This window comes from Mustelus asterias, chromosome 1, assembly GCF_964213995.1.
Source record: "Mustelus asterias chromosome 1, sMusAst1.hap1.1, whole genome shotgun sequence".
Classification (NCBI taxonomy): Eukaryota; Metazoa; Chordata; class Chondrichthyes; order Carcharhiniformes; family Triakidae; genus Mustelus; species Mustelus asterias.
The window spans coordinates 137,972,217-137,997,785 of record NC_135801.1 but is presented as its reverse complement, the minus strand read 5'-3'; the positions used below and the strand labels follow the sequence as shown (position 1 = coordinate 137,997,785).

The following is a 25,569-nucleotide window of genomic DNA, read 5'->3' as shown; positions in this document are numbered from 1 at the left end:
AAGCAACATGCGGGAAAAGAAATCAAAAACAGAACCAGGCACATTTTAAAAACTTGCAATAGTAGACTCAGTGTCCTGAACTTTAAATAAAATGGCTTTAATGACACTCAATAATTATTTTAAGGCTTTGATAACAAGTTAGGGATCCCCTGGATAATATTAACTGCTAGAAAAGAAAATCATTATGCAACAATCATCCCAACAATTAAGCACGAATAATAACAGGAACCGTTCATGCTTTAAAGCTTCCTCTCGAAGCATGCACGGAGTCTACATTTATGAAGCAACGTGCTTTCGCTAAAAAAATAAAAATCAGTTGCTTCAGTTTTTAAAAATGAAGCGAAAGTAAAATATTTTATTCTCTAACATCTGGAAGAAACTGAATGAGGATTCCATACTCACTGTAAGGGCAGTTTTCCTTCTTTGTTCCACTGACCTTGCCTTTCCTATCGATCTTGAGAAAGTACTTGGTGAAAGAGAACAGCTTCCTCCACCGCACGTCTCCTTCCAGGTACTTGTAGCTGCGCACATGCCTTCCCAGGCTGGATGAAGATCTTGTGATATTTGGAGACAACATATCTCTGCTGATGTCATTGCAGGCAACAGACGAAGAACAGATGAGGAAGAGGAGAAGGACATAAGCCAGGTATGTAAAGGCTGAGGCACCCTTTGTCAGTATCCATTTCCACATTGTACTGAAGCTCTTGGCACTAGAAAAAGTCTCATAAAAAGAAACATACTGGAATGCCAAGGACACTTATACGGCAGGTTGAGAGTTTGTTGCTGGTCTTCTCTGTCTGACCTCTGTTATCCTTTGAATGAAGTCCATCAATATCCATAGCTCAGGTGATGAATCATCTCTAGTGTGGGATCTCTTTTGCCTTCTTGCACATTTGCAGAATTACTGAACTCCTCAAGTATTTCTTCAACGTGTTTCCTTTATTTGTTTGGTCACATCAGGATTTTTTTTGCGAATGCCCTTTTCGGCGAACTAGTTGATAACATAACTCCACGAAGGTGTACGATGCGCTGTAGCGAGCGGCTTCACGTTTTCTTGGCCAGGGCGTACAAAGCTGGTTCGAATCTGTTGAAGACACCCGACAGCCCAAGAGAAGCTGGTGGCTTTGAAGAGACAGAAGCGTTTCGCCTTGTAGTAAACAGGTCAAACCCTGGTGTAAAAATGTCAGTGATTACCACACTGAGGTGGGATGTGCTTACCGCAGTGGTCAGCCTGTTATGGATCAGGCAGCAGTGGACATCTGAAACCATGTACTGGGAGAGAATTCCTTCTGAGGGAACTATGCAGAACACTGATTGTAAGCCTTCTGGAGCTTTCAGTCTTGCTAATTGCCGTTACTGTTCCTCTGTCCTCTGAAAGCCGGCCACCAGCATGGGTTGTATAGTCATGCTTTACTAATCTCACTCTCTTCCGGGCTGAACCCAACTCCCTCTAGGGAGCCCCTTTGGACTTGCTTTCCAGCGTGGGCTTTTTTGGCAGCGGAGTACTTGAGAGCCACCTGGAGCTTTCTGCTTTCTGACTGTTCCTGCACATGTGAAGGAGACCAGTCTGCAGAGTCCTGCAAACCAGATTATGTACTGGTCAGGAAGAGCAGAAAGACACAATTAGTTTCTTTTTTAACCTTTGCCAACTTGAAGGAGGTCCTAAACTTAATGAATCATCTGCTCTTTGCTTCTGTAGAAGAAACAAAAGTGTTCACGCTTCTAGTCATGGCTTTTTATTCTTTTTTTTTAACCATGTAAGGTTTCATTCAGTTTTAGAGCTTCTTATGCTCACAGGATTAAAGAAACCTCTGTAAACAGTTTGTAATTACTAACATGACTCATTCTCTGAGTTACATTTTCTCTTCAAAGCTCACGCATTTTGTATCATTACAAACGTTCTGATCATAAAAGTACACTACTCTTTTTAACAAACAGCAAACATGTAGAAAACATAATATTCTCGGGAATTTTGTGATGCTATCTGTATAAAGATAACTAGACACATTTATGAGTCATTTAAAAATTGCAGATTTTTTTTTCTCCTTTTGTCTTTCAATCCCATCTACTGTACCGATATCGCAATGTCCCTCAGTGTCCCACTGCATTGTATTACTGGGTCACCTACTGGATTAACTTGAGAAAGCCTGAGAAAAGTTGCAGAGTAAAGATGCACTATGTAACGGAATTCAATCTCTCCCAATAGATTCAAGCCACCAACATAAATGTATGAATGTAGATTATATCTCTGTAATGAGGCCTGATTCATACTCAGTTACTTCAAAGGACTGAAATTCTACCTCCCTCTTAGTGGCAACAATCAGACCTTAATAGACTCCTTTATTAATTGTTTCTCTGCCCTATTTGAGGAAAAAGGATTGTCCCTAACACAAAGTTTCAAATTAAGGGCCGAGTTTAAATTAATCTTATTTTTTTAAGACTACATTTTTACAGTTGATTCTTTTTAGATAATCAATTTGATTAACATTCACTTTATTTTCTCAGGTAATAATTAAGACATTACCTTCCATTCTTCAGTGTCTGCTTTTTTTTAGATTAAAAGAAAACCTGTCTCGATGATCTGATTAGTAAGACACTGATCTTTTATTGCTGTTTTGCACTGCGATTGAATAGGAAAGGTGGTTTCAATTCAGGGCAGAGGTGGCTGCGGATCCTTCGGTGAGAAAGACAGCCACAAGAGACAGAAGAGGAGACTGAAAGCTCCAGCAGGGAGGCCTCTGAATCTGTCACTCTGCTATCAAGGTTCAGACAATAACATTCTTCACTAAACCGCACTGATTGAAATTAACTCTCTGTGAACTGCCAGACATTTCCCACCTTGACCACTGGGCAAAGCAATCAGCCTTGTGATTAAATAACGGAGAATTGCTTCTCCAGTATGATTCTTTCAAAGATCCTCAAAGTCTCATACACTTTTGACCTAAGTATCTGTAGTTTCCGTCAAGATATATTTTAATGTCAAACTGGAATGATATGAATAGCTAACATGCCATTGACATGCTTTCTAAAAAAAAATAATACTACTTTTTTTACAATGTTAACAATGCCACTGAAAATTAAAAGAAATGTTAAACTGACGTTAAAATCTGCTGTTCATTTACTGCAAATCCTTACCTATTCTTTGCAGGGGTAGGATTCACCAAAGCTCTAATTATACTTTAAGCTTTGCTCTGCACGGCAGCTATAATGAATTCAACTTTTGAAACTTGTGCTATAAACTCTCTCCTCTGACAGTGGTGCAACAACTCTCCCTTCTGGCCATGCGTTCCACACCAGTGGGACACTCGCTTGCTGTTGCTGTGGTATATGCTTTTGCCGATAGTCATTCCACCGAGTTTAGCTTTTGATCCTCATCACATCTCAAGGCACCTGGATGCCTGCACAGCTGGATGTGCAGCAGGGTCCAGATGTGCAGTAACATAAATACAGTAGATGTCAACGCTTACCCAGCGACATCTAGATGAAGCTATTCTGGCAGTTATTCTAGGTTTAAGTGATGGTATGATTTACACGTCCTGCGAAGTATGGGAACCTCTTCCACTTCTCCTTGTCAGGATGAAAATCGTGCAAAATTAAATGCTACATATTATAATCGGGTTAATGATGAAGCTTACAGCGCATTTGTTTCTTTGAACAACTCAGAAGATTATGAAACTATTGCTCAATGAACACACCATTATAAAATCTATTCTGACTTTTCCTCACTGGATGAAAGCTTTCAGCCCTATGTACTTGGAAGATTGATGCATTCAATTTTTTGGAAAAAAAGTTCAAGAACTGCAATATTCTTTTACAGTGGTGTGAACGACTTTAGATTAGGATCGTTACAGTGCAGAAGGAGGCCACTCGGCCCATCGGGTCTGCATCAACTCTCTGACAGAGCATCTCACCCAGGTTCGATCGCTGTAACCCCTCGCATCCACCCACTAATCCCCCTGACCTCTACATCTTTGGATACTAAGGGATAATCTGGCATGTCCAATCTACCTGACCCGCACATCTTTGGAGTGTGGGAGGAAACCGGAGCACCCGGAGGAAACCCACGCAGACACAGGGAGAATGCGCAAACGCCACACAGACAGACACCGAAGGCTGGAAGTGAACCTGGGTCTCTGGCGTTGTGATAAAGCAGTGCTAACCACTGCCCCACCATGCTGCCCACTAGGATTAGGAGTTGGAAAATAGCACTTTCTTTTTTTTACACTGGCAATTTAAACAAATTTCTATTTGCATTTTCATTAAGAACTTGACATTTTAGGATTTTTTTGCTAAAATGTATTGGGCTGTTTTGTTGTGGTAATGTCGGACAATTTCTGTTCCAGTTACTGCTATAAACTAAAGCTTGGTTGAGGGATATATTTAGACATTGCTGGATACTTCAATGGAAACAACATTTGGACAAACACATTGACATTTTCAAGCCAAGGAAACTATCTTTATTTTTCCAAGCTGTTATCATCTCCTTATGGGGAGATTGATGTGCAGTATGGGCAGGATTCACAGGCTGATTGATAGTCTTCAAGAGGACAAGTGCTTTCATGGCATTAGACCTACTTTTGGGAGCTCCTATAATGGTGATAATGGAGGAGGGCAGAAATTGTCCAATAGACTGTACAAGTATCCTATTGGATGCTAGTTTGGAAGAGCCTGCTTGACCTTCAGTCACCAGGACTTTCAGAGCAGCGTCCAAACCTTGCACTTTCTGATTCAAAGACAGTAGCTGCCACTAAGCTAAAGGTTCTTTTCATTTCTGAACTGTTATCAGGTTAGATGTCACTCAAATGACTTCCATCCCTGGATTTACCAGATGCCAGGTGGAGACTATTTTTAAACCTGTATTTTCCAAATGCAAAAATGTGCAGGTTAGGTTGACTGACCATGCTAAGTTGCCTCTTAGCGTCCCGGGATGCGTAGGTTAGAGGGATTAGCAGGGTAAATACGAGGGGTTATGGGAATAGGGCCTGGGTGGGATTGTTGTCAGTGCAGACATGATGGGCCAAATGGCCTCCCCTGCACTGTAATGTTTCTATGAATCTTCTATTCTATTCTATGAAAAGAAACTGTCCCTCTTCTGAATGGCAAATATAAAATATTGGCAGCCTGTAAATAATGAACAATGGAGTTTTTATTCAAATAGCTGAAAATTGTTTGTTCCTCTTCTCTAAGGTGTAGCAAAATTAAATGTTTCTGCACTTACTCAGGAGTAGGACTTTCATCACTGATACTGAAGCTGTGAAGTACAAAGTATGAAACTCATTATTTGGGTTGAATTTCATTAATTTCAGCCCATGTCAGATGGAGATGCTCTCCGTAGAACCCATTACAAATAATTAAAGCTAACAATTGAAAATGCTTCTTTTTTTAAAGTTGCTATTTTTGTTTCAATACATATTTGAGCCTGGATTAACAAATCATATCCAAATAAAAGTGGTCCAAGCACAGAGTCTGAATATATTGTTTTAAATCACTTCACTTATACAGCAGCCCAACAAATTACTTGTGCATTTAATAGGATCCAATTCTACTGTTAAAACTTGGCATTTCTTTAAAAAAAAAATTTCTAAATAAATCGTGGAGACTCCCTACATTGTTGTCTTTTGGAACCATACAAACAGCATGCAGTTGTTAAAGGTCATGCTTGAAAGAAGTGGTTGGATTTGAAAATCGTCATATCGGCATTAAATGGGTTTTAGGTCACATTCAGTGGCCCAAACATTTACTAGAGGTAGACAAATATTTTTTTAATCTTTTGCCTCCCCTGTAACTTTAATTTGTTTTTATTTCCTGCTTTTGATCTCTTTTGCTTCACCCCACGCCACGACTAGGAGAGGTAGATAGCCTGTTGCCAAGATTCTGCTCGTGTTTCCCAATAACTGGATGCTCGCAAAATTGCGACAGCAAACAACACTATCCCAATCTCAGACTCTTCCTTCTTTCTCCGAGGAAGCACTTTGCCAATACTCAGTTCCAGACCTATTTTCACATGTGCCACCCTTACCGTGGGCGGCACGGTAGCACAGTGGTTAGCACTGTTGCTTCACAGTTCCAGGGACCTGGGTTCGATTCCCAGCTCGGGTCACTGTCTGTGTGGAGTTTGCACATTCTCCTCGTGTCTGCGTGGGTTTCCTCCGGGTGCTCTGGTTTCCTCCCACAGTCCAAAGATGTGCGGGCTAGGTTGATTGGCCATACTAAATTGCCTCTGAGTGTCCTGGGATGCGTAGGTTAGGGGGATTAGTGGATAAATATGTAGGGATATGGGGATAGGGCCTGGGTGGGATTGTGGTTGGTGCAGACTCGATGGACCGAATGGCCTCTTTCTGCACTGTAGGATTCTATGAAAGACAACTCCAACAGGTGTGTAAAGATAATTGTGTTCCGTCAATACATTTCCTATTTCTCAAAGTTTGTCCATGTTGACATTTTAAAATAATTGAGGTGTGGAGCTCAGTTTGTGCAGTTGTATGTGTTAATCTACGTGTTTTCGTTCTGGATGCTTCACATTGTCCTTGTGGGTTTCTCCATTTTATGTCAAGTTTTAGTTAGTAGTAGCCCTTAATTCAGAAGAGTAAATGAAAGGGAAAGTTTCTTTATTTTCTTAGTTATTTTCTAGTCCCACCTTAGTCTGCTGCTGAGGGCACAGAGCATTCTCCCAGTGAAATTATGACCTTTCCCCAGTCTGATACTAGAATGGCCTATAGGGATCTCATTCTCAAGTTTCCTGAGGGTTTGCACCATGTTAAAGTTCCTATCTAATGACTCTAGATATAAACCTGGGCTCCTGGGAAGGCTGTGAGAAAATGTAAAGTGCCTTAGGGATGGCGCGGTGGCACACTGGCACAGCGCCAGGGACCCAGGTTCGATTCGAGCCTTGGGTGACTGTCTGTGCGGAGTTTGCACATTCTCCCAGGGCCTGTGTGGGTTTCCTTTGGGTGCTCCTGTTTCCTTCCACTCCAAAGATGTGTAGGTTGGGTGGATTGGCCATGTATTTATGCAGTTACAAGGATAGGGCGACGGACCTGGGTAAGATGCTCTTTCGGAGAGTTGGTGCAGATTTGATGGATTGAATGGCCTCCTTCTGCACTGCAGGGATTCTATGGTTTTGGTATGAGTATCATGACTGGGCTCTGGGTATCTTTGATAGAAGAGAGCTGGAAGCTATGCAGTTGCATTGATTCTATATACTAGCTGCAGAGACAGACATCAGCAGGACTCCATTAGAACCTTCTTCCTCCAGGTTCCAGTTACACATAATCTAACGTCACTGATGATGCACTCTAGCTATTGGCATAACAGCTATTACTCCCTTATACTACACTATTCCAGAGGAAGAGGATGATTTCCAGATTCTATGCAAATTTGATGTAGCCTTGCAACTGATTGTTTAAGCAGCAACTAGGCAGAGCTGCAAGCATGTCACTTGCTCAGTCAATTGCCCATGCAATGGTGCAACATGGGTGATACAAACAACAGAGGAACATGCATTTGGAAAGAAAAGTGTTAAGTAAATTGCTGCTGTGTTGTACATCCCACTTGTTCCAGCTAAATTAAACAACAGTGGATGCAACTGAAGCCTAGAATTCACAGTTACTACATTTATTTAGCGCCTGTCCCAAATAATTTTACAGTAGGAGTGGTCAACAATGAACAAAAGAGAGGTGAAAAGATAGTCATAATAGAAGGGATGATCAAAGAGATTTTGCAGATGGCTTCTGAAGAAGAAGGAAGAGGTTTCAAAGGAGATTTGGAAAGAGAATTCCAGAGTCCAAGCTGAGATTCCCTGAAAGCTTGGGCATTAACAATGAATGAGGGTAAGAAATATTCAGGGTGGCACGTGGCACAGTGACTAGCATTTGGGTTCAATTCCCAGCTTGGGTCACAGTCCGCACAGTCTGCATGTTCTCCCCGTGTCTGCGTGGGTTTCTTCTGGATGCTCCGGTTTCCTCCTACAGTCCAAACGATGTGCTGGTTAGGTGCATTGGCCATGATAAATTCTCTCTCAGTGTACCCAAACTGGCACTGGAGTGTGGCAACTAGGGGATTTTCATAGTAACTTCATTGCAGTGTTAATGTAAGCCTAGTTGTGACACTAATAAATAAACTTAAACTGATTCAGTGAACCAAGCATGGGGTCTAGGCCTGAAGATGATGACACAAATAGGATACAGCAAGAATATGAAGAGGTTTATACACAAGATTTTAAAGTTGATGCACATACAAACAGGGAAAAATAGTGCTTAGTAAAAGTGATGGGTGTGTGACCTTGTCTTGGGAAGGGTACACACCCCAAATTGTGGATGAGTTGGAGTTTAGCTGGGGTAGGTGGCCAAGAAGTGTTGAAGGTATGGATGAGGAGAGACAGGGGAATAAATTGGCAATGTTCCTGGGGTGGGTTCAAGAACATGATCTTGGTAGTTAGTCAGATGTGCAGCGGAAGATAAGATAAATTCGGCACTGAACAGGGCACAGAGACTGTTCACCTCCATTCAATCAGAATGAGCACAATTGTGGATACTTGTGATCCCAAAACACCGCACAGAGAATTGGTAGAGAATTGGCGGTAGAAGGGAGGTGATGAAGCGTGATCGAAAAGGTAGATTCTGTGGAGGTGTGGAAATGGTGGCTAGGACCAAACTCCGGGATTCCCAAACCCATTCCCAGTGACCCCAGTTTCACCAGTGTGGGTTAAAGGTGAAGACTGGTGTGGGTCACGAGCCTGCTTCCTGAACTCTAGACCTGACAGACACCATTGTGGAGAGAGGCATGTCCATGCCTTCTGCAATTTTCATGGAGTCAAGTCAGCTTTGAAAGGATTTGTGATTCATGGCACCTCTGAGATGCTGTGAGCCATAGACTGGATGAGCAAACCATTTCAAAGTAAGTTCAAAAGGTCTTACCCATGCCCTCCACACTAAGCTATAACCCTTCACCCACCCATATGGCCACTCATGCTCTCCATGTCAAACTATGCCTCATCCTTTATGGCACCTCATACCCTCCATACCAAGCTATAACACTTCTATGCTCAGTAACCCACTACACACTCTACAGAACGAATGAACCCAAGAGTAACAATAAGGTATATGAACAAGCTTTAAAATACAGTAATTAATTCCTAACTTTCAACTTTCTTAAATAAACTCCTTTCATTGCAGCCCTATAAAAGTGTCAATCAATCAGTGTCAATGATTGAAAATGAAATCACTTTGTACCTTTTTATCTTGTTAAATAAACTTTGTGTAATTGACAGAATAGATAAAAGAGAAAGAGCTGTCAAGCAAGTAATGTTTTCCCTGGGGTGCAGCTGTTTTAACAGTCTAATGGATGTATCGGCTCTCAGCTAAAGCCCCAGGGAATACATTGTTTGAGTGACAGCTCTGGCTCTCTGATAAAGGCAGTAAGAAGTTTAACAACACCAGGTTAAAGTCCAACAGGTTTATTTGGTAGCAAAAGCCACACAAGCTTTCGAAGCTCTAAGCCCCTTCTTCAGGTGAGTGGGAATTCTGTTCACAAACAGAGCTTATAAAGACACAGACTCAATTTACATGAATAATGGTTGGAATGCGAATACTTACAACTAATCAAGTCTTGATTAGACTTGATTAGTTGTAAGTATTCGCATTCCAACCATTATTCATGTAAATTGAGTCTGTGTCTTTATAAGCTCTGTTTGTGAACAGAATTCCCACTCACCTGAAGAAGGGGCTTAGAGCTTCGAAAGCTTGTGTGGCTTTTGCTACCAAATAAACCTGTTGGACTTTAACCTGGTGTTGTTAAACTTCTTACTGTGTTTATCCCAGTCCAACGCCGGCATCTCCACATCTCTGATAAAGGACCATAGGGGTGGTTAAAGGCAGCATTGTTTGACATGGAAGGTATGAGGGACCATGTGGTGCGAGTGGGGGCATGATCATTGAATAAAAGTGGTAGGACAAATGAGCAAGAGTTAGAAATGCAGAAAATGTGGATCTGCAAGAGGCAACAGCATCTTCATCCTGCTGCCTTCCTTCCTTCCCCCTCTCCCTTGCTGCTTCAAGTCAGTCAAGCAAATGGAGGTTGGTCCTGGGGAAAGGGATGGGAGGGAGGGATGTGGAAAATCTGAAATCATAGCTTGGCATGGATGCTCTGAGGGACCATGGGAGGTGGTTGGAGGGCATGAGGTGGCATGAGTAGGCATGGATGGGACATGGGGAGTATATGGGTGATGAGGGGGCGCGAAGGGCGAGGGCTAGAGGCTCTTTTATTTTGTTTGCCATTATTAAAGTGGGACAAAGTCCCAGAGCACCAAAGCAGTTCTTCTAAGCACCCACCTCGCTGGCGGATCCTTATGGTCCTGTGGCAGGTGACTGCCTGCGGTGGGTTCCTCGGGGTAATGCTGCCAGCAAACAACGTAAATGGTCATTGACTTAGTGAGACCAGAAGATCCCATTAATGACTAATGGCGCCGTCTCCACTGCCAGAAAACCCGTTGTGGAGGAGCCCGGAGTATTCCATCCCTAGTCTAATTCCTGGGAAATTATATAGTGTCCTACCCAATCACATGCTGACTCCCCGATTCCCCCCCACCCCAATTCGCCTGACCACCTTCTGCGCTCCCTGACTTCTCCCTGACTCCCAACTCCCCTGACTGGACCTGACTAGCCCCCACCATACAGCTAACCTCCTGACACCATGACTACTCCCTCATCCCCTGTCTCCTCCCCTGAGCCGCTCATCTCCACCTAACTCTGTCCTAACATGACCTGACTCACCACCAACTAGCATTGACTAACCCATCCTGACCTCCTGACTCCTCCTGAGATGACCTGACTAGTCCCCGCCACCCAACTATCCTCCTAAACCCCTTGACCAGTCTAACCCTGCCTACCTCATCACCCCTGACTTCACTCTCAACCCGAAACTCCCTCCCATAAGACCATAAGAAGTAGGAACAAGAGTAGGCCATTTGGCCCCTCAAGCCTGTTCTGCCATTACATAAGATCATGACTGATCCGACATTCCTCATGTCCACTTTCCTGATCTTTCTCTGTAACCCTTGATTCCCTCATTGATCAAAAATCAACCTATCTCAAATAAGCCTTAAATACATACAAGGACTCTGCTCCCACATCTCTCTCTGGCAGGAAGTTCCAAAGACTCACAACCCTCAGAGAAGAAATTCTTCCTCATCTCAGTCTTAAATTGGCACTCTTTTATTCTGAGCATATGCCCTCTAGTGCTAGACTCTCCCATGAGGGGAAATATCCTGTCAACATTTACCCTGTCAAGCCCCTTAAGAATCCTATATGTTTCAATGAGATCACCTCTCATTCTTCTAAATTCTGAAGATTAGTGTCCCAACCTGTTTAACCTTTCCTCGTAAGACTCGATAGCGGGGATCATCCTAGTGAACCTAGCGGATGTGACAAGCCCCCACTACCCAATTCACCCACCTTGCCCCCTCTGCCACCCCCACCATCTTACCCAACAGTAATTGCCACTCCTCAGGAGATTAATGGGAAATCTTTGACTCGGTTGTTATTTTAAACCAAGGGTGGTTTAATAGTACATTTTGGGACTTAAATTCCTTAAATTCCTATTGTTGGGGAGGGTGGTAACTATTTGCATTGTGTGGAGAGGGCAGTGGTGGAGATGGGGGTGGGTGGGGGGTTGGTGGTGAGGGGAGTGGGGGGGAACCTAATGTAAGATCCAGCTATCCCAGGAATTGTACCCATTACAACCTCATTAGACCCAATGGAACTCTCATTAGCTGAGGGCTGGTGTGAGTTTTTTGAGGCCCTCATAAAGGTTTGTAGAATTCTTAAAGGCAAGTTAATTAAACCCAGAAGGGATTGATTATCTTTAACAATCGGGCATGTAGCTCCCTTTGGAGCATTATTAAATTGCCTTAGCTTGTTCTTCAGGCTTTTGTAGGTTCAGCTGAATGGATGTGTGCTGCTCTGCTTACATTGGCAGAAGCGACCAAGCACCTCTTAGTGCCCTTAGCAGTGTGAGCTGTCTGCTCTTGTGTATTTAAGTTCCAATCCATATAGGTTGGGGTGGGGCTTATGGCAGTTGATGATGATTGACAGGTTTTAGGCCCTGTTGTACTTAAGCTGGTGAAGAAGGCCAGCAGAAGCTTGGTTTCTTTTCTATATTTCGATTTAAAGAGGAAAATTCCTCCATTGGTTCCCCTTCACAAGGTGGCACAGTGGTTAGAACTGTTGCCTCATAGAGTTGGGACCCGAGTTCAATTCCAGTTTTGGGTGACTGTCTGTGAGGAGTTTGCACGTTCTCCCTGTGTCTGTGTGGGTTTCCTCAAAGCGCTCCGGTTTCCTCCCACACTCCCAAAGCTGAGCAGGTTAGGTGGATTGGTCACATTTAATTTCCCCTTTGTTTAAAGTTTTTAAAGCTTATTTATTATTGTCACAAGTAGGCTTACATTAACACTGCAATGAAGTTCCTGTGAAAATCCCATAGTCGCCACACTCAAGCGCCTGTTCAGGTACACTGAGGGAGAATTTAGCATGGCCAATGCACCTAACCAGTGCATCTTTCAGACTGTGGGAGGAAACTGGAGCACCTGGAGGAAACCCATGAAGACATGGGGAGAACATGCAGACTCTACACAAATAGTGACCTAAGCCGAGAATTGAACCCGGGTCCCTGGCGCTGTGAGGCAGCAGTGCTAATGACTGTGCCAACGTGCCGTAATATTGTCCAAAGATATGCAGGTTAGATGGATTAGCCATGGTAAATGCAGAGGGTTATAGGGATAGGGCAGCGGGGAAGGGGTGAGATGCTCTTTCAGAGTGAGATGCTCTTTCAGAGGATTGGTGCATAATCAATGGCCTGAATGGCCTCCTTCCTCACTGTAGGGATTCTATGATTTAGAAGGAGTTACAATGAGCTGCTGAGGCTGTCCGCTATAGCAGTTTCTCAAAATTTAATTTAAATTTAATTTAAACAAGATGTAGTTTCTACATAAACAATTGTTATTAGAATTAGTTTTTTCTAACATATCTGCATTAGCTTCTGCAGCTGTTCAACTTTCACTATCAAACACTTAAGTTGTCATATAAATAAAATGATTATAATATTGTTACAAGTTATATTTATTGAACAGTCACTTGTTAGCACAGAACCTGAATATTGCTGAAGAGAGAGACATGCTACTGAATCATTTTGTCTTTCACTCGTCAGGACAAATGCAAGAACACCAAATTTCAAATCACAACAAATCATACTACAGGAGAAACGAGGACTGATTAGTTGGCAGTTTTATCAGTTACATTGAAACATATCTTGAACACCCCACAATTTTGGAACATTGGGCCTTGGAATATCAAGTTGGAGTCCTGAATCATTTTCTTACAATGTTTTTCTTGATAGCCTTCTGTGATCAACTTATTGCCATTGTGTGTTTCCTATTCCACACTGAGTGCAGCTCCTACATCATCCCTGTCCTCATCACTCTTTGTTGGTTCTCCAGCCCTCCAGCTCAATATCCTGTTCCTTGTCTATAAGTTTTCCCGCAGCCTCATTTCTCTCCGACCTTTGCAACTCTCGTCATCTTTATGTTGCAACATGTACCTGGCTCCTCTTTGAACTCTGGCCTTCACTTTTGCCCCAAGAACCTTTCTTATGCTGACATTTGGTAATGATATCTAAACCTGTCTCCCTTCAACATTCTACTCCTTTAATCAAATGCCTTTGTTATCATCTTTAATTACCCCCATTAACACATCTTGCTGTCTGGTTATTTTTGCCTCAGAACCACTTTGAGCCTTCTATTATATTAAAGGTTTTTTTGGAACTGTAAACTTATTAGAACGCTTTCACCATTCCGACATTTCTTTTCATTGAGTTTCAGTGAAATTAACCCACAGGATATTTCCTATTATTACTATTATAAAGTAATAGCAAAAATAGACAGCCATCCAAATTATTTAATTCATAATACTCTTGAAGTAAACTATAAGGGTTTATTTAATTTGGATTTCAATGCAGAATTAGTGCAATTTGAAATTGCAAAGGGGAAAAAATGCAACTCAGTACACTTCATAAAGTTAAAGGGTTAATCCACACACAAAATATGCTTCAGAAAAAAATCATTGTCGTTTTCAGAAGAAACAAAAGCAAATCAAACTTCCTAATGCACTGCTGAAGTGGATCACAGAATGGAGCTTTCGTTTATATCCAGCCACCCCAGGGAACTTACCAAGTTGACGAGCTGAAGGCACAAGATTTTGAGACTAAATTCAGGAAAATGAAATAGCCACTGTTTCAGAAACCCAGAGACTGTCTAAGAATGTCTTGTTTTATAAAATTTCACCAAAGGAATCTCTCTACAATGCATAATGTGTACTGTGATCATGCTTTCTAAAGGCTTTGTACTCTTACTGACTACACATTCTCTTCCTTTGCTATTGTGCACCTTTTTTCTCTTCTCTTTTTTTAAGAAGTCTTTGTTCATTGTGCTGAGAGCCCACAAAAGAAACTGCAAATCTGCTCTTTTGTGCAGACAGTTGGATACCATGTCAAAGTGTTCGGTTTAGCCAAATGGAACTTGCATCACTTTGGCCATTGGCTGGGTCTCCGGTTGTGGTTTGAGACTCACCTGAGTAACCTGAGAGTTCTGTTCAATTTCCCTTCACTTGGCTTTCACAGACCAGTACTTTTTATTTCACCTCATCTGTCTGCTATCATGTTAACAAGCTGAAGTGAATCTGTGCAGACTATTGACAACATAATAAAACTGGATTTGGATTTCACTCTGTGAAGAATGACTCACTTCTTGGGTTTTAAAATTCTAGCTAGGTGCTTTCATCTGCTTCAGTGATCAAAACAGCTGACTTAGCAGATGACCAAATGAGATACAAAAAAAAAGGTAACTCAGTTTCACTGCTCCACCAAAGGTTCTTGTCCTCTCTGAATCTGTCTGCTTATAGGTGCCTAGTGTAAAGTGAAGAGGGCAGTGAGGGTGAACTTTCCATTAAAGGTGCAAAGGTTGGGGGAAGGGAGGGGTGGTGGAAGAAAGGATCTGAAACTGCGTTTTTAAAACAACAATTTATTCCCCAATTCCAAAAGGAAATCAGCTGTAAAGGCAGCAACAGAAATACAATGAACTGATCATATGCAAGACATGACTTATCGTTATCACAATCCTGACCACAAAAGTAATGGTGTTGCCTCCATTTAAACTGGGTTGAACACCAATCGCAATCCTAAATATGTGCTGCCTGGGATGAAACATTTAAGCTATGGAGAGAGTTGGGTGGGCTTCAGTTGTTTTTGTTGGAGCAGAGAAGGCTGAGAGGTGACCTGATCGGGGTGTACAAGATTATGAGGGACATGGACAGAATGGATAAGGAGCAGCTGTTCCCCCTAGGTGAAGGGTCAGTCACGAGGGGACATAGGTTCAAGGTGAGGGGCAGGAGGTTTAGGGAGAATGTGAGGAAAAACCTTTTTACCCAGAGGGTGGTGACAGTCTGGAATGTGCTGTCTGGGAAGGTGGCGGAGGCGAGTTGCTTCACATCCTACAAAAAGCACTTGGATGAGTACTTGGCAAGTCATAACAGTCAGGGCTATGGGCCAAGTGCTGGCAGATGGGATTAGGTGGGAGTTCAGGTGTTTCTCACATGTCAGTGCAGACTTGATGGGTCAAAGGGCCTCTTCTGCTCTGTATGATTCTATGATTCTATGTTGCTGCTGCATTAAGTTACAGTGAAAACCAGATGAGATGTCATCATTAGGATGGATTGAAATTCCGATCTAAAGATAATCTTGGGCTGACTGGATTTTAGGGTCCTCCACTCGCGTGTTTGAAGGCAGTGGGACTCCCAGCTCACTACTGACCAATCTCCCATTTGGGGGGGAATGGGGGTACCCATTTGCCCTTGGGCCTATTTAAATGGCTAATTAATGGCCTCTTAACTGCTTCATTCCACCCCGCTGCAATTTTACCCCTGGCATGAGGATGCCCAGGCCAAGTGGGTAGTTTGATAGGTTTTACTGGCAAGGGCATCAAGCAAGGAGTGGAGAAGGGCTTCCTTTAGGGGAGTCCCGCCGACCCATTAACTGTATCCCTCCCCCCCGCAATGTTATAACCCCTTTAACACCACGTCCAGCCTCGCAGATCTGGCCCCTCCACCTCCTTCACTCCCTCGTTGTGTCCTGCCAGCCTGCCACCACCGATACCCTAGACTTAACTGAAGTCTGGTTTCTATAACTTCAACAACTTTGACTGTGAACTCTCTCCTCCACTCCATTTTTATTTCAATCCATCAATTTTCATTCTTCCACTGATTTATTTTTCCATCCCCTGTTTTATCTGACTTCCCCTCTCTTTTTCCCTTGCCACCATCTCCTCTGCATCCCCGTGACCCCCCCCCCCCCCCCAACCCACCTTCCACCTCACCAGGGGCATCCGTTACCTGTCTCAGGTTGTCCTTTGATACACTGTTAACCTTTGTTCTGCCATTAACACATTCTGATCATTTGATGTACCACTATTAGCACTCTTCATAGCCATGATCACTACCATTTACATTCCCTTTGTCATTTTGTCCATGCCACCTTTATCAATCTTTCCCTTGGCTTCACCCATCACTGGCTCTCTATCCAGCTCCTACTGCTCCACCCATCCCCCATAACAGTATAAATCTCACCCTATTTCCAGTTTCCTCTAGCTCTGATGAAGGGTCATCTAGACTCGAAACATTAGCTCTGTTCTCCTCCCACAGATGCTGCCAGACCTGCTGAGATTTTCAAGTATTTTCTGCTTTTGTTTCAAATTCTAGAATCCGCAGTAATTTGCTTTTATCTATAATTTCCTCTTCTTGGGGGACTGGCTGCAGTCTCAGCAGTGGCCACCACTTGAACCTGGAACTCTTGAGCTACAGAATCTGATTGGTCGGTAACACTTTCAGACAGGATTTCCTCCTCGGATGGGATGTGGAAGTCTCACCCAGAGTCAATTAATGCTTCGCCCAGCGTAAAATGGCCGAGGGGCAGCTGGCTTTTTTGTGGGCGTGCTCTTGACTGAATTTTTGTTCTGGGAGGGAGGGTTAGGGAACGTGGTGCCCCATAAAATCCAGCCCCTTATCAGGGCTGTTCTAACAATAAAGAACAAATTGTGCAAATAAAGTGAAGCATAAAATATTTGCAATTTTAAATGATGTTTGACATTATTATGATTGCAATTAAGCTTAACACAATATTGTCAAAGACCATCTCATGTAAGTGCTCACCCTGCTGTGTCTCCCTTGCCTAACAATGGCATTGCTGGGGTGCTAGTCATTTACTGGTACTTTGTCAAAGTGACTTTGCTTCAGTCCAGACAATGGCAAGATATCTGACTCCAGAAAAATAATGGATCAGCTTGGTCCACTCCTCACCTGACACCCATTTTCCTGCATCATTAATAAGACTATGATCAGGAGTGGAAACACCGGCTAAGGTCACTTGTACTTTCCTTACAACTGCTCTTGCTCAGATTAATTAACTCAAGACAGACAAAGGATTGGACCTGGGAAATTCAGGTGATTTGTCAAGCTTCCTTTGACAGCACCTCCCAAACACACAACCTCCTGGAAGAATGAAGCATGCAAAGACATGGGAGCAATTGCAAGTTCCCCTCCAAGTTTACATGTCACCTTGGGTTGGAACTATAATCACCGTTTTTTTCAATGTCGCAGTGTCACAAAGCTGGAATTCCCTTCCTGACAACACTGTGGTGTACCTACATCGCACGGATTGCATTGGTTCAAGAAGGCAGCCAACACCTTCTCATGGCAATTAGGAATGGGCACTCAATGGGGAGGCAATGCCCTAGTGATATTATTGCTGGGCTATTAATCCAGAAACTATGTTCTGGGGACCCGGGCTCAAGTCCCGCCATAGCAGGATGGTGGAATTTGAAATCAATAAAAAATATCTGGAATTAAGAATCTGCTGATGACCATGAAACCATTGTCGATTGTTGGAAAAACCCATCTGGTTCACTAATGTCCTTTAGGGAAGGAAATCTGCCATTCTTACCTGGTCTGGCGTACATGTGACTCCAGAGCCACAGCAAAGTGGTTGACTCTCAACTGTCCTTGGGCAATTAGGGATGGGCAATAAATGTTGGCCCATGTCCCACGGATGAATAAAAAATAAACAATTCTGGCCCAGCCAGCAGTGCTCCCATCCCATGAATTAATAAAAAAAGTCATAATCTTAATAGTGGAATACATTGGCATAGACTCACTGAACCTGGTCATTCTATATATTAATTAATTAGATATGTTTATTAGAAGTGAATCATGCATTTAATAATCTTCGAGGTGGCGATGCTGGAATTGGACTGGGGTGAGCACTGTAAGAAGTCTCACAACACCAGGTTAAAGTCCAACAGGTTTACTGGCAAATTTATTGCCTGTCCCTAACTACCCTCCATTTCGGAGGGCATTTTGAGAGTCGACCACATTGTTATGGGTCACATGTAGGTCAGACCAGGTAAGGACAGCAGATTTCCTTCCCTAAAGGACATTAGAGAACCAGATGGGTTTTTCTGACAATCGACAATGCTTTCATGGTCATCAGTAGATTCTTAATTCCAGATATCCAAATTTCAACATCTGCCGTGGTAGGATTTATGTGCAGGTCCCCACAGCATTACCCTGGGTCTCTGGAGTACTAGTCTAGTGATAATACCACTAAGCCACTGCCTCCCCAGTTTCATTGAAGACCTGTTCTAAGTACCGACAGTTCTTGCGACTTGTGTAGATAGTGTTGGGATATGTATTTTTAATGTTAGAGCCATCATGCTGTGCAACAAGGAATCAGAGTGATTTAATAATGGAAGTATATTACCTTGTGGTTATGTAATCTGGACACCACAAGTAACTCACAATTTTTTCTGGAGTTTATTTTCAGCTGCTATTTTTCTGTAACTTAACATTTTACAAAATAAAGATTTAAGTAAAATAAAATGTAAAAGCAATCGGCTGCCTGTAGGCTCTGTGTTGGGGGCGGGGGGGGGGGGGGGGTCTCATCTCTGTCCAGCTGATCTCGGTGTCCATCTCATCTCCCTGTTGAGGGGGATGTGGCTGAAAGGAATGCAGCTGCTCAGTTTGTGCCTGCTGCAGAAAGAGGAGATGTTGCTACTTCTCTTGTTATTCAGCACAGGTATAGGTAATAGTAAAAAATACACAGCATGGCGGGTAAATTCCCTTTTTAAACCCCAAATCCCCCAGAAAATTCCATCCAGGGGCAACCAACAAAGGAACAGTTGCCCTGTGACAGAATCTGAGGAGCTGCTCTTCTAATCACAGGCTTGCTAAAGCACCAAGTGCAGGAGAAAAGCAGCCTGTGATTGGAGGAACAGTTAAGCAATGGGATGGTGAGTGGTGGCCCATTAGCCTTAGCACTGGAGCAGCAGAGTGAGAGAGGTTGTGGAGGTGAGAGAGAGATTGAGTAGGAGGAGCAGGCTGTGAGGAGAGAGAGACTGAGAAGGAGGAGAGAGACTGTAAAGGGGAAAGTGGCTGCAATATGGAGAGAAATTGCAATGGGAAGAGAACGTGTGGAGGGGTGAGAGGCCAAGAAGGAGTAGAGGGGCTGTGGAGGTGAGAGAGGCTGTGGAGGTGAGAGAGGCTGTGGACGTGAGAGAGGCTGTATTCCAAAGTTGTGAATTCAGTTCCAAAGAAGTCACATTGGACTCAAAACTTTGGCCAGAATTTTCTGGCCATTCACAGCCCATCACTGCTACCACAGAGAACAAAGAACTAGGCGCACAGCCAAATCTCTGTTCATTGCAGCGGAACAGGAGAATCCCGCTGGCGTGAATGGCCGGGGAATTCCAGCCTATGTTTCTCTCTCCACAGATGCTGCCAGATCTGCTGAATTTTTCCAGTACTTTCTATTCTTATTGCATTCTATCATGTTTTTTTTATGATCTTAGGACACAGTGCTTTACAGTCAATGAAATACTTTGGAAGTGCAGTCACTGTTGTAATGAAGGAAATGTAATGAAGATGTGATGAAATGCAATGAGATCAATTAATTTAGGGGAGTCTGGGAGTAGGGAGCAGAAAACAGAACCATATCTTTCAGGAGTGAAATTAGGAAACACTTCTACACACAAAGAGTGGTGAAAGTTTGAAACCCTCTTCTGCAAACAGCAATTGATGCTAGATCAATATCAACTCTAGACCAATTGTTAAATTTAAATCAGAGATCGAGATCTAAAATGCATGAAAAGGATAGTAACTGCTTGGTTAAAACCTACCAACTTTGATTATATGGGATGAATACACATTAGCTGTGACTGAACTAGTCTGCAGAAGATGTGTTTAGGGTGATGGCTTTTTGTGTGTAGAGGTATGTATCAGTTATTTTTAGAAAATACTTTTGCCGCTGTGTACCAATTTAAACGCTATGATGTCTAGGAAATTACTGTGTGATGCTGTGCGTGGTGCTGTGTGTCTTGTGTGATTTGGCTTTAATTTTAATGGTGGGGTGATGAGTATTGAGGATATTGATGAATTATTTCACCAAAATCTTGCTGCCTTTATGCCAGCAGGATTTTATGGTCCAGCCAAGGGTGCACCCCCTCTGCGGGTTTCCTGGTGGCGAGGGCTTCGTTCAATGGGAAACCCCATTGACAACAGTAGGACCATAAGATCCTTCCACCAGTGAGCGGCACGCTGCCTCCTGCTGCCACGGAACACATCATTTGGGGGTAAAATCCCACCCTTTAATTCTGCTCTGTGTGAGTTCAAATATCCCACATGCCCAACACAAATACAGGAAGTAATATTAGTACGTGGCTGTATTACCGAATGAGTCAGATAGTGAGAATGAAAAAGGAGCCCCTGAGTATCAAAAAGTCATCCCGAAAATTAAAATAATAAGCCCACAGGAAAATCTCGAGAAGGGCCCTTGGGGGGAAAAAATGACCCCTGCAAGGTAGAAAGCTACAAAGGCTGCTCCCATGTCGTGGTGAAGGCTTACAGCAGGGAAGTGCAGCTCAAAGTGAGTGACGTCCAAGAAGTTGGCAATCTATCTAGCATTGAAAACTCTGGGCAGAATTTTATTGGCCAGTCCGCCCGAGATTCCTATGATCCCGCCCGAGGCCAGCAGAGAATGCTGATCTCTGAGCCTCGCCCGCCCCCGGAATCAAGGCGGGGGTGCTGGTAAAATTCTAGCCACTCTCTTAGAAAGAGTGATGTGAGTACCAGCCTCTCACCTGGCCATTGCTGGAGCTCCAGCAACGGCGAGGTGAGAGGCTGATGTGGATTTCCCTTTCCCTGACATCAGTTTGAATCTGGCACTAAGTCAAAGTGCCAGCGACAGTGATGCCACTAAGCATCCAATCACATTGACGAATTCTCACAGACAGCAAATTGGGAAGTAAAATGCAGCAACATCATTTATTTTTAATTACACTTTAAATAATTGGAACGTTCACTTGGGATTGAGGTAGAAGCTGAAGTTTCATAAGCAAACTTCTAAAAAACAATGTTAAAAATATGCTTCTGTTTTAATCATAATGAAAAAAAAAGACATTCCACAAATATAAACTTACAGAGCTAGACAAGTTTTTCAGCAGTAATTATGAAATCAGTGCACTGCTGAAAACTCAGTGAGACTTCGGTCAATAAGGTGTAACTTTTTCAAGGGTTCCCACTACGAGACTAATCGCATAAACATTTTCACCGATTCAGTAATTTTAATTGACTGCCGTCTGAGGGAATTTCAACAGTGATTTCTATGAGAAAGCACAGTCACTGACAGCAGCTTGTGGATTTTTATTTAATTGCATATAGACTCTAGAAGTTATTGTCAGTTTTATAGGAGGAATGACAGCAAGTTTCACCCTCATTACCATCTAAACCAAGGCCACTGAGGTGGAACTCTATTGAGATTGAACCTGGGGTGAAGAGCAATCAACTGTCTCCCCTGTTCATAAAATCAAATTTGTTTTCTGCAAATATAGTTACTTGTAGTAACGATTACATGAACTCGTTCTCAGCAGATCAGTCGAACTTTTGTGAAAGGAAGATGTAGAAGGATAAAGATGTAGATGTATGCAGGATAAAGAGTATCCCATCGCAGGAGGAAGGAGAATCTAGCAGACTGACTGGGGACTGACAGCAGCAAACTATTCAGCTGCTTGTAGAAAGCAGACAGAAGAAATAGACAAGTAATCCTGGTATTCAATCCTTACAAGCATCCGGTTGTAAAGCAAGCACTCCAGTGCCTGAGCTGGCGATGCTGACCTTTCTCAGTCATTGTAGTCATGTGGCTTAGTGTACAAGGTGTCTTGTGGTGTCTGGCTGGCAGCTGGAGGTAGAAGTGTTTTTGATTAACTTTAAGCGATAATGAAAGCCATGACAGAGCTCTTACTAAGACATTAGTTCTTTCTGATGTCTGATATAAAACTACGGAAGTCTGACTATATTTTACACTTTTCTGATTCTCAAATCAATTATGGCATTTCTCGACACGCTTTCATCAGGGACCATTATTTTTGTTGGGCCTTCTGGAAGTCAAAGGTTCAGCGTGTCTATGGAAGATGAAGAAATTCAACGTGCTAATGAGAAAGCAGATCCCATTATTTCCCCTCCTCTACTGGGAGTATGGAAGTCATTAGGTGTAAGTTGCAAATAAAAGATCGCTGACTGTACCTACAGCGCCAGGGACCCGGGTTCAATTCCAGCCTTGAGTAACTGTCTGTGTGGAGTTTGCACGTTGGCCTGTGTCTGCGTGAGTTGATATGATTAATATCCTTCAGGTAAAGAAACCTGTCATCCTCACCCTGTTGTCTTACATGTGACTCCAGACCTACAGCAATGTGGCTGACTCTTACTTTCATCGTGGGCCGAAGGGCCTGTTCTGTGCTGTACTGTTCTACTTGCTCTCTGAAATGGCACAGCATGCCAGCAACAAAATTCTGGCCTTGCCAGTGACACCCACATCCCAGGAATAAATAAATAAAATCTCCTTTAAGATCTTCACGCATCTCTCACTACCTCCTCAGGGCTCGCCTCCCTACCCCACTTCTGGGGCACCCCTTCCCTTACCTGGACTCAATCTGGGGACTGCTTGTAGTCCCAGTCATGGCCATTACTGCTACTGGAGGTGCTGGGGGCTACCGAGCTGCTAGCCATTAAGATGGGCCAGCTCTGAGGCAGACTTCCTCCAGTGTGAGGACAGAAGTCCTGTCTCCAGAGAATGATTACTGTGGGGTTACTGTGGGGCAGCCAGTGTCTGTGGGGTTGCATTTCCCACAGACACTTCAGATGGCAGGCTTGGAAACTTCCCCATCCGAGAAATCCTGCCTGACATTGGGGAAGTCTTTCTCTGGCTGCTATGTGTCAGTGGCATTATAAAAAGTGGTAATATTTCTCTGTTTGCTAATTTGAAGTCAGTTAGGATTATATTCACTGGAGTTTAGAAGAGTGAGAGGGGATCTCATAAAAACTTATAAAATTCTGACAGGGTAGATTCAGAAAGAATGTTGCCAATGGTGGGGAATCCAGAACTGGGGGTCATAGTTTGAGAAAAAGGGGTGAACCTTTTAGAACTGAGGTGAGGAAAAATGTCTTCACCCAATGGATGGTGAATGTGTGGAATTCACTACCACAGAATGTAGTTGAGGCCAAAACATTGTCTAATTTCAAGAAGAAATTAGATATAGCTCTAGGCTCTAAAGGGATCAAGGGATATGGGGGGAAGGGGGGAATCAAGATATTGAATTCAATGATCAGCCATGATCAAAATGAATGACAGAGCAGGCTCAAAGGGCCGAAAGGCCCACTCCTGCTTCTAGTCTTTATGTTTCTATGAATGAAATTTAAATGCACACTTTTAAAAGCATTTACGATTTCACCAGTGTAAGTGAACATGGGAAATCTGTATATAATGCTAACAATGCCACAAACCTAAAGGAAGCAGAGAAAATCTTCCTGAATGATGACTTGCTGAGTATCTGGTTAGGAATATCTACAGTTTGATGCACAATTAATACATTGTCAACCTGAGCTGATGGACTTATACTATAACTTAACCAGCTTGCCTTTGAACTGGCACCATTACACAGGTGCCATCAATAAACTGGCAGAACCGATAGAATAAACTTCCCGTTCCACTGAACCAAAACATGTGAAGACAGATGTTAGACAGTTATTTTTTAAAATAAACTATAATTTCCAATTCTCTCCATTGCTTGAATGCAATGAGGCATTTCTGTGATTTTATCCGCTGTTTAACAAAACAAAAATAAATGATCAGAATTTATTTGTCATAGACTTTCCTTCATCAGACACAGGGCATGAATCTGTTCTGTTGCAAAATGAACATCCCTGTGCTCTGTACAAAGAGTATGACACTCAACAATGTTTTGACATTCACTTTGTGTCTGCAGCCGCAACATCGGGGAGCCGGAAATTCCTGTTGAGAAAGTCCTATTACGTCAATGCTGGGAAATGCTGTAACTTTAAACAATAATAAAGTAGTGGGCAGGCACAGACCTCTGGAAAACAGGGAATCCATGAAAGATGAACATGATGCTTTCCCATAGTCTTGGCAACTGAAGGCATGGACACCACTAATGGTGGAAAAATTAAAATCAGGGATACTCAAGAGGGCCAAATTCAAAGAGTTCAGATATCTCAGAGGGTGGAGCTGGAGGAGCTGACAGAAGACAAGAGCCTGGAGGAATTTGAGAACAGGGATGAGAATTTTAAAAGCTGAGCTGTTACCTAATTGGGAGCCAATGTAGATCAGTGAGCAGAGGGGTGACTTGATGGGATAAAAGACACATGTAGCAAAGCTACAGATAACCTCGAGGTTACTGAGGGTAGTGTGCGCGAGACTGACCAGGAGTGAATTGGAATAATCAAGGTTCTATACAACTGAAGCAAGTCTTTGCAACGTTCTTTTCTCATCCGGACTAATTGCAAGAAACCTCTCCGGTAATTGTTGTCATCAAACTGGTAAACAACCAAGACACAACTCTATTCCTTTATGGAAGAATCAAGTATTTGGCCACTTGGGTTATCAGCTACCCTCAATCTAGTCATTAATATTAGCCCAGATTTTGTGGTCAGTGACTATGCAATGACTCTGATCACTGACCTTGAAGAAAGCTGCTGAGAAGGAACTTGTTTTTTATCCTTTCATGAAATGTTGGCATCACTGACAAAGTCAGAAGTTGTTGCCCATCCCTAATTGCTCTTGAACTGAATGGCTTGCCACACATTTTCACAGGGCAGTTAAGAATCAACCACATTGTAGGCCAGACTAGGTAAGGATGACAGATTTCCTTCCCTAAAAGGGCATTAATAAACCAGATTTGTTTTTCACGATAGTTGATGGTAGTTTCATGGTCACCATCACTAGAACCAGTTTTCAATTCCAGCTGCCATGGCAGGATTTGAACCTATGTCCCCAAAGCATTATCCTGCGTCTCCAGTTTATGAATCCAGTGACACTGGGCAACACGGTGGCACAATGGTTAGCACTGCTGCCTCACAGTGCCAGGAACCTGGGTTCAATTCCCAACTTGGGTCACAGTCTGTGCAG

At 43.0% G+C, this 25,569-nt stretch overlaps 1 protein-coding gene across 1 annotated transcript in view; it reads right to left on the bottom strand.

Annotated features, from left to right (window-relative positions):
• Window positions 1-1,731, bottom strand: part of fgf10a (fibroblast growth factor 10a) — a 120,857-nt gene extending 119,126 nt beyond the window's left edge. Inside the window, exon 1 of the mRNA XM_078219458.1 lies at window positions 403-1,731. Within this exon, the coding sequence (XP_078075584.1) occupies window positions 403-691 (289 nt within the window). The 5' untranslated portion in view covers window positions 692-1,731. The remainder of the gene's footprint in view (window positions 1-402) is intronic.
• Window positions 1,732-25,569: the final 23,838 nt, after the last annotated feature.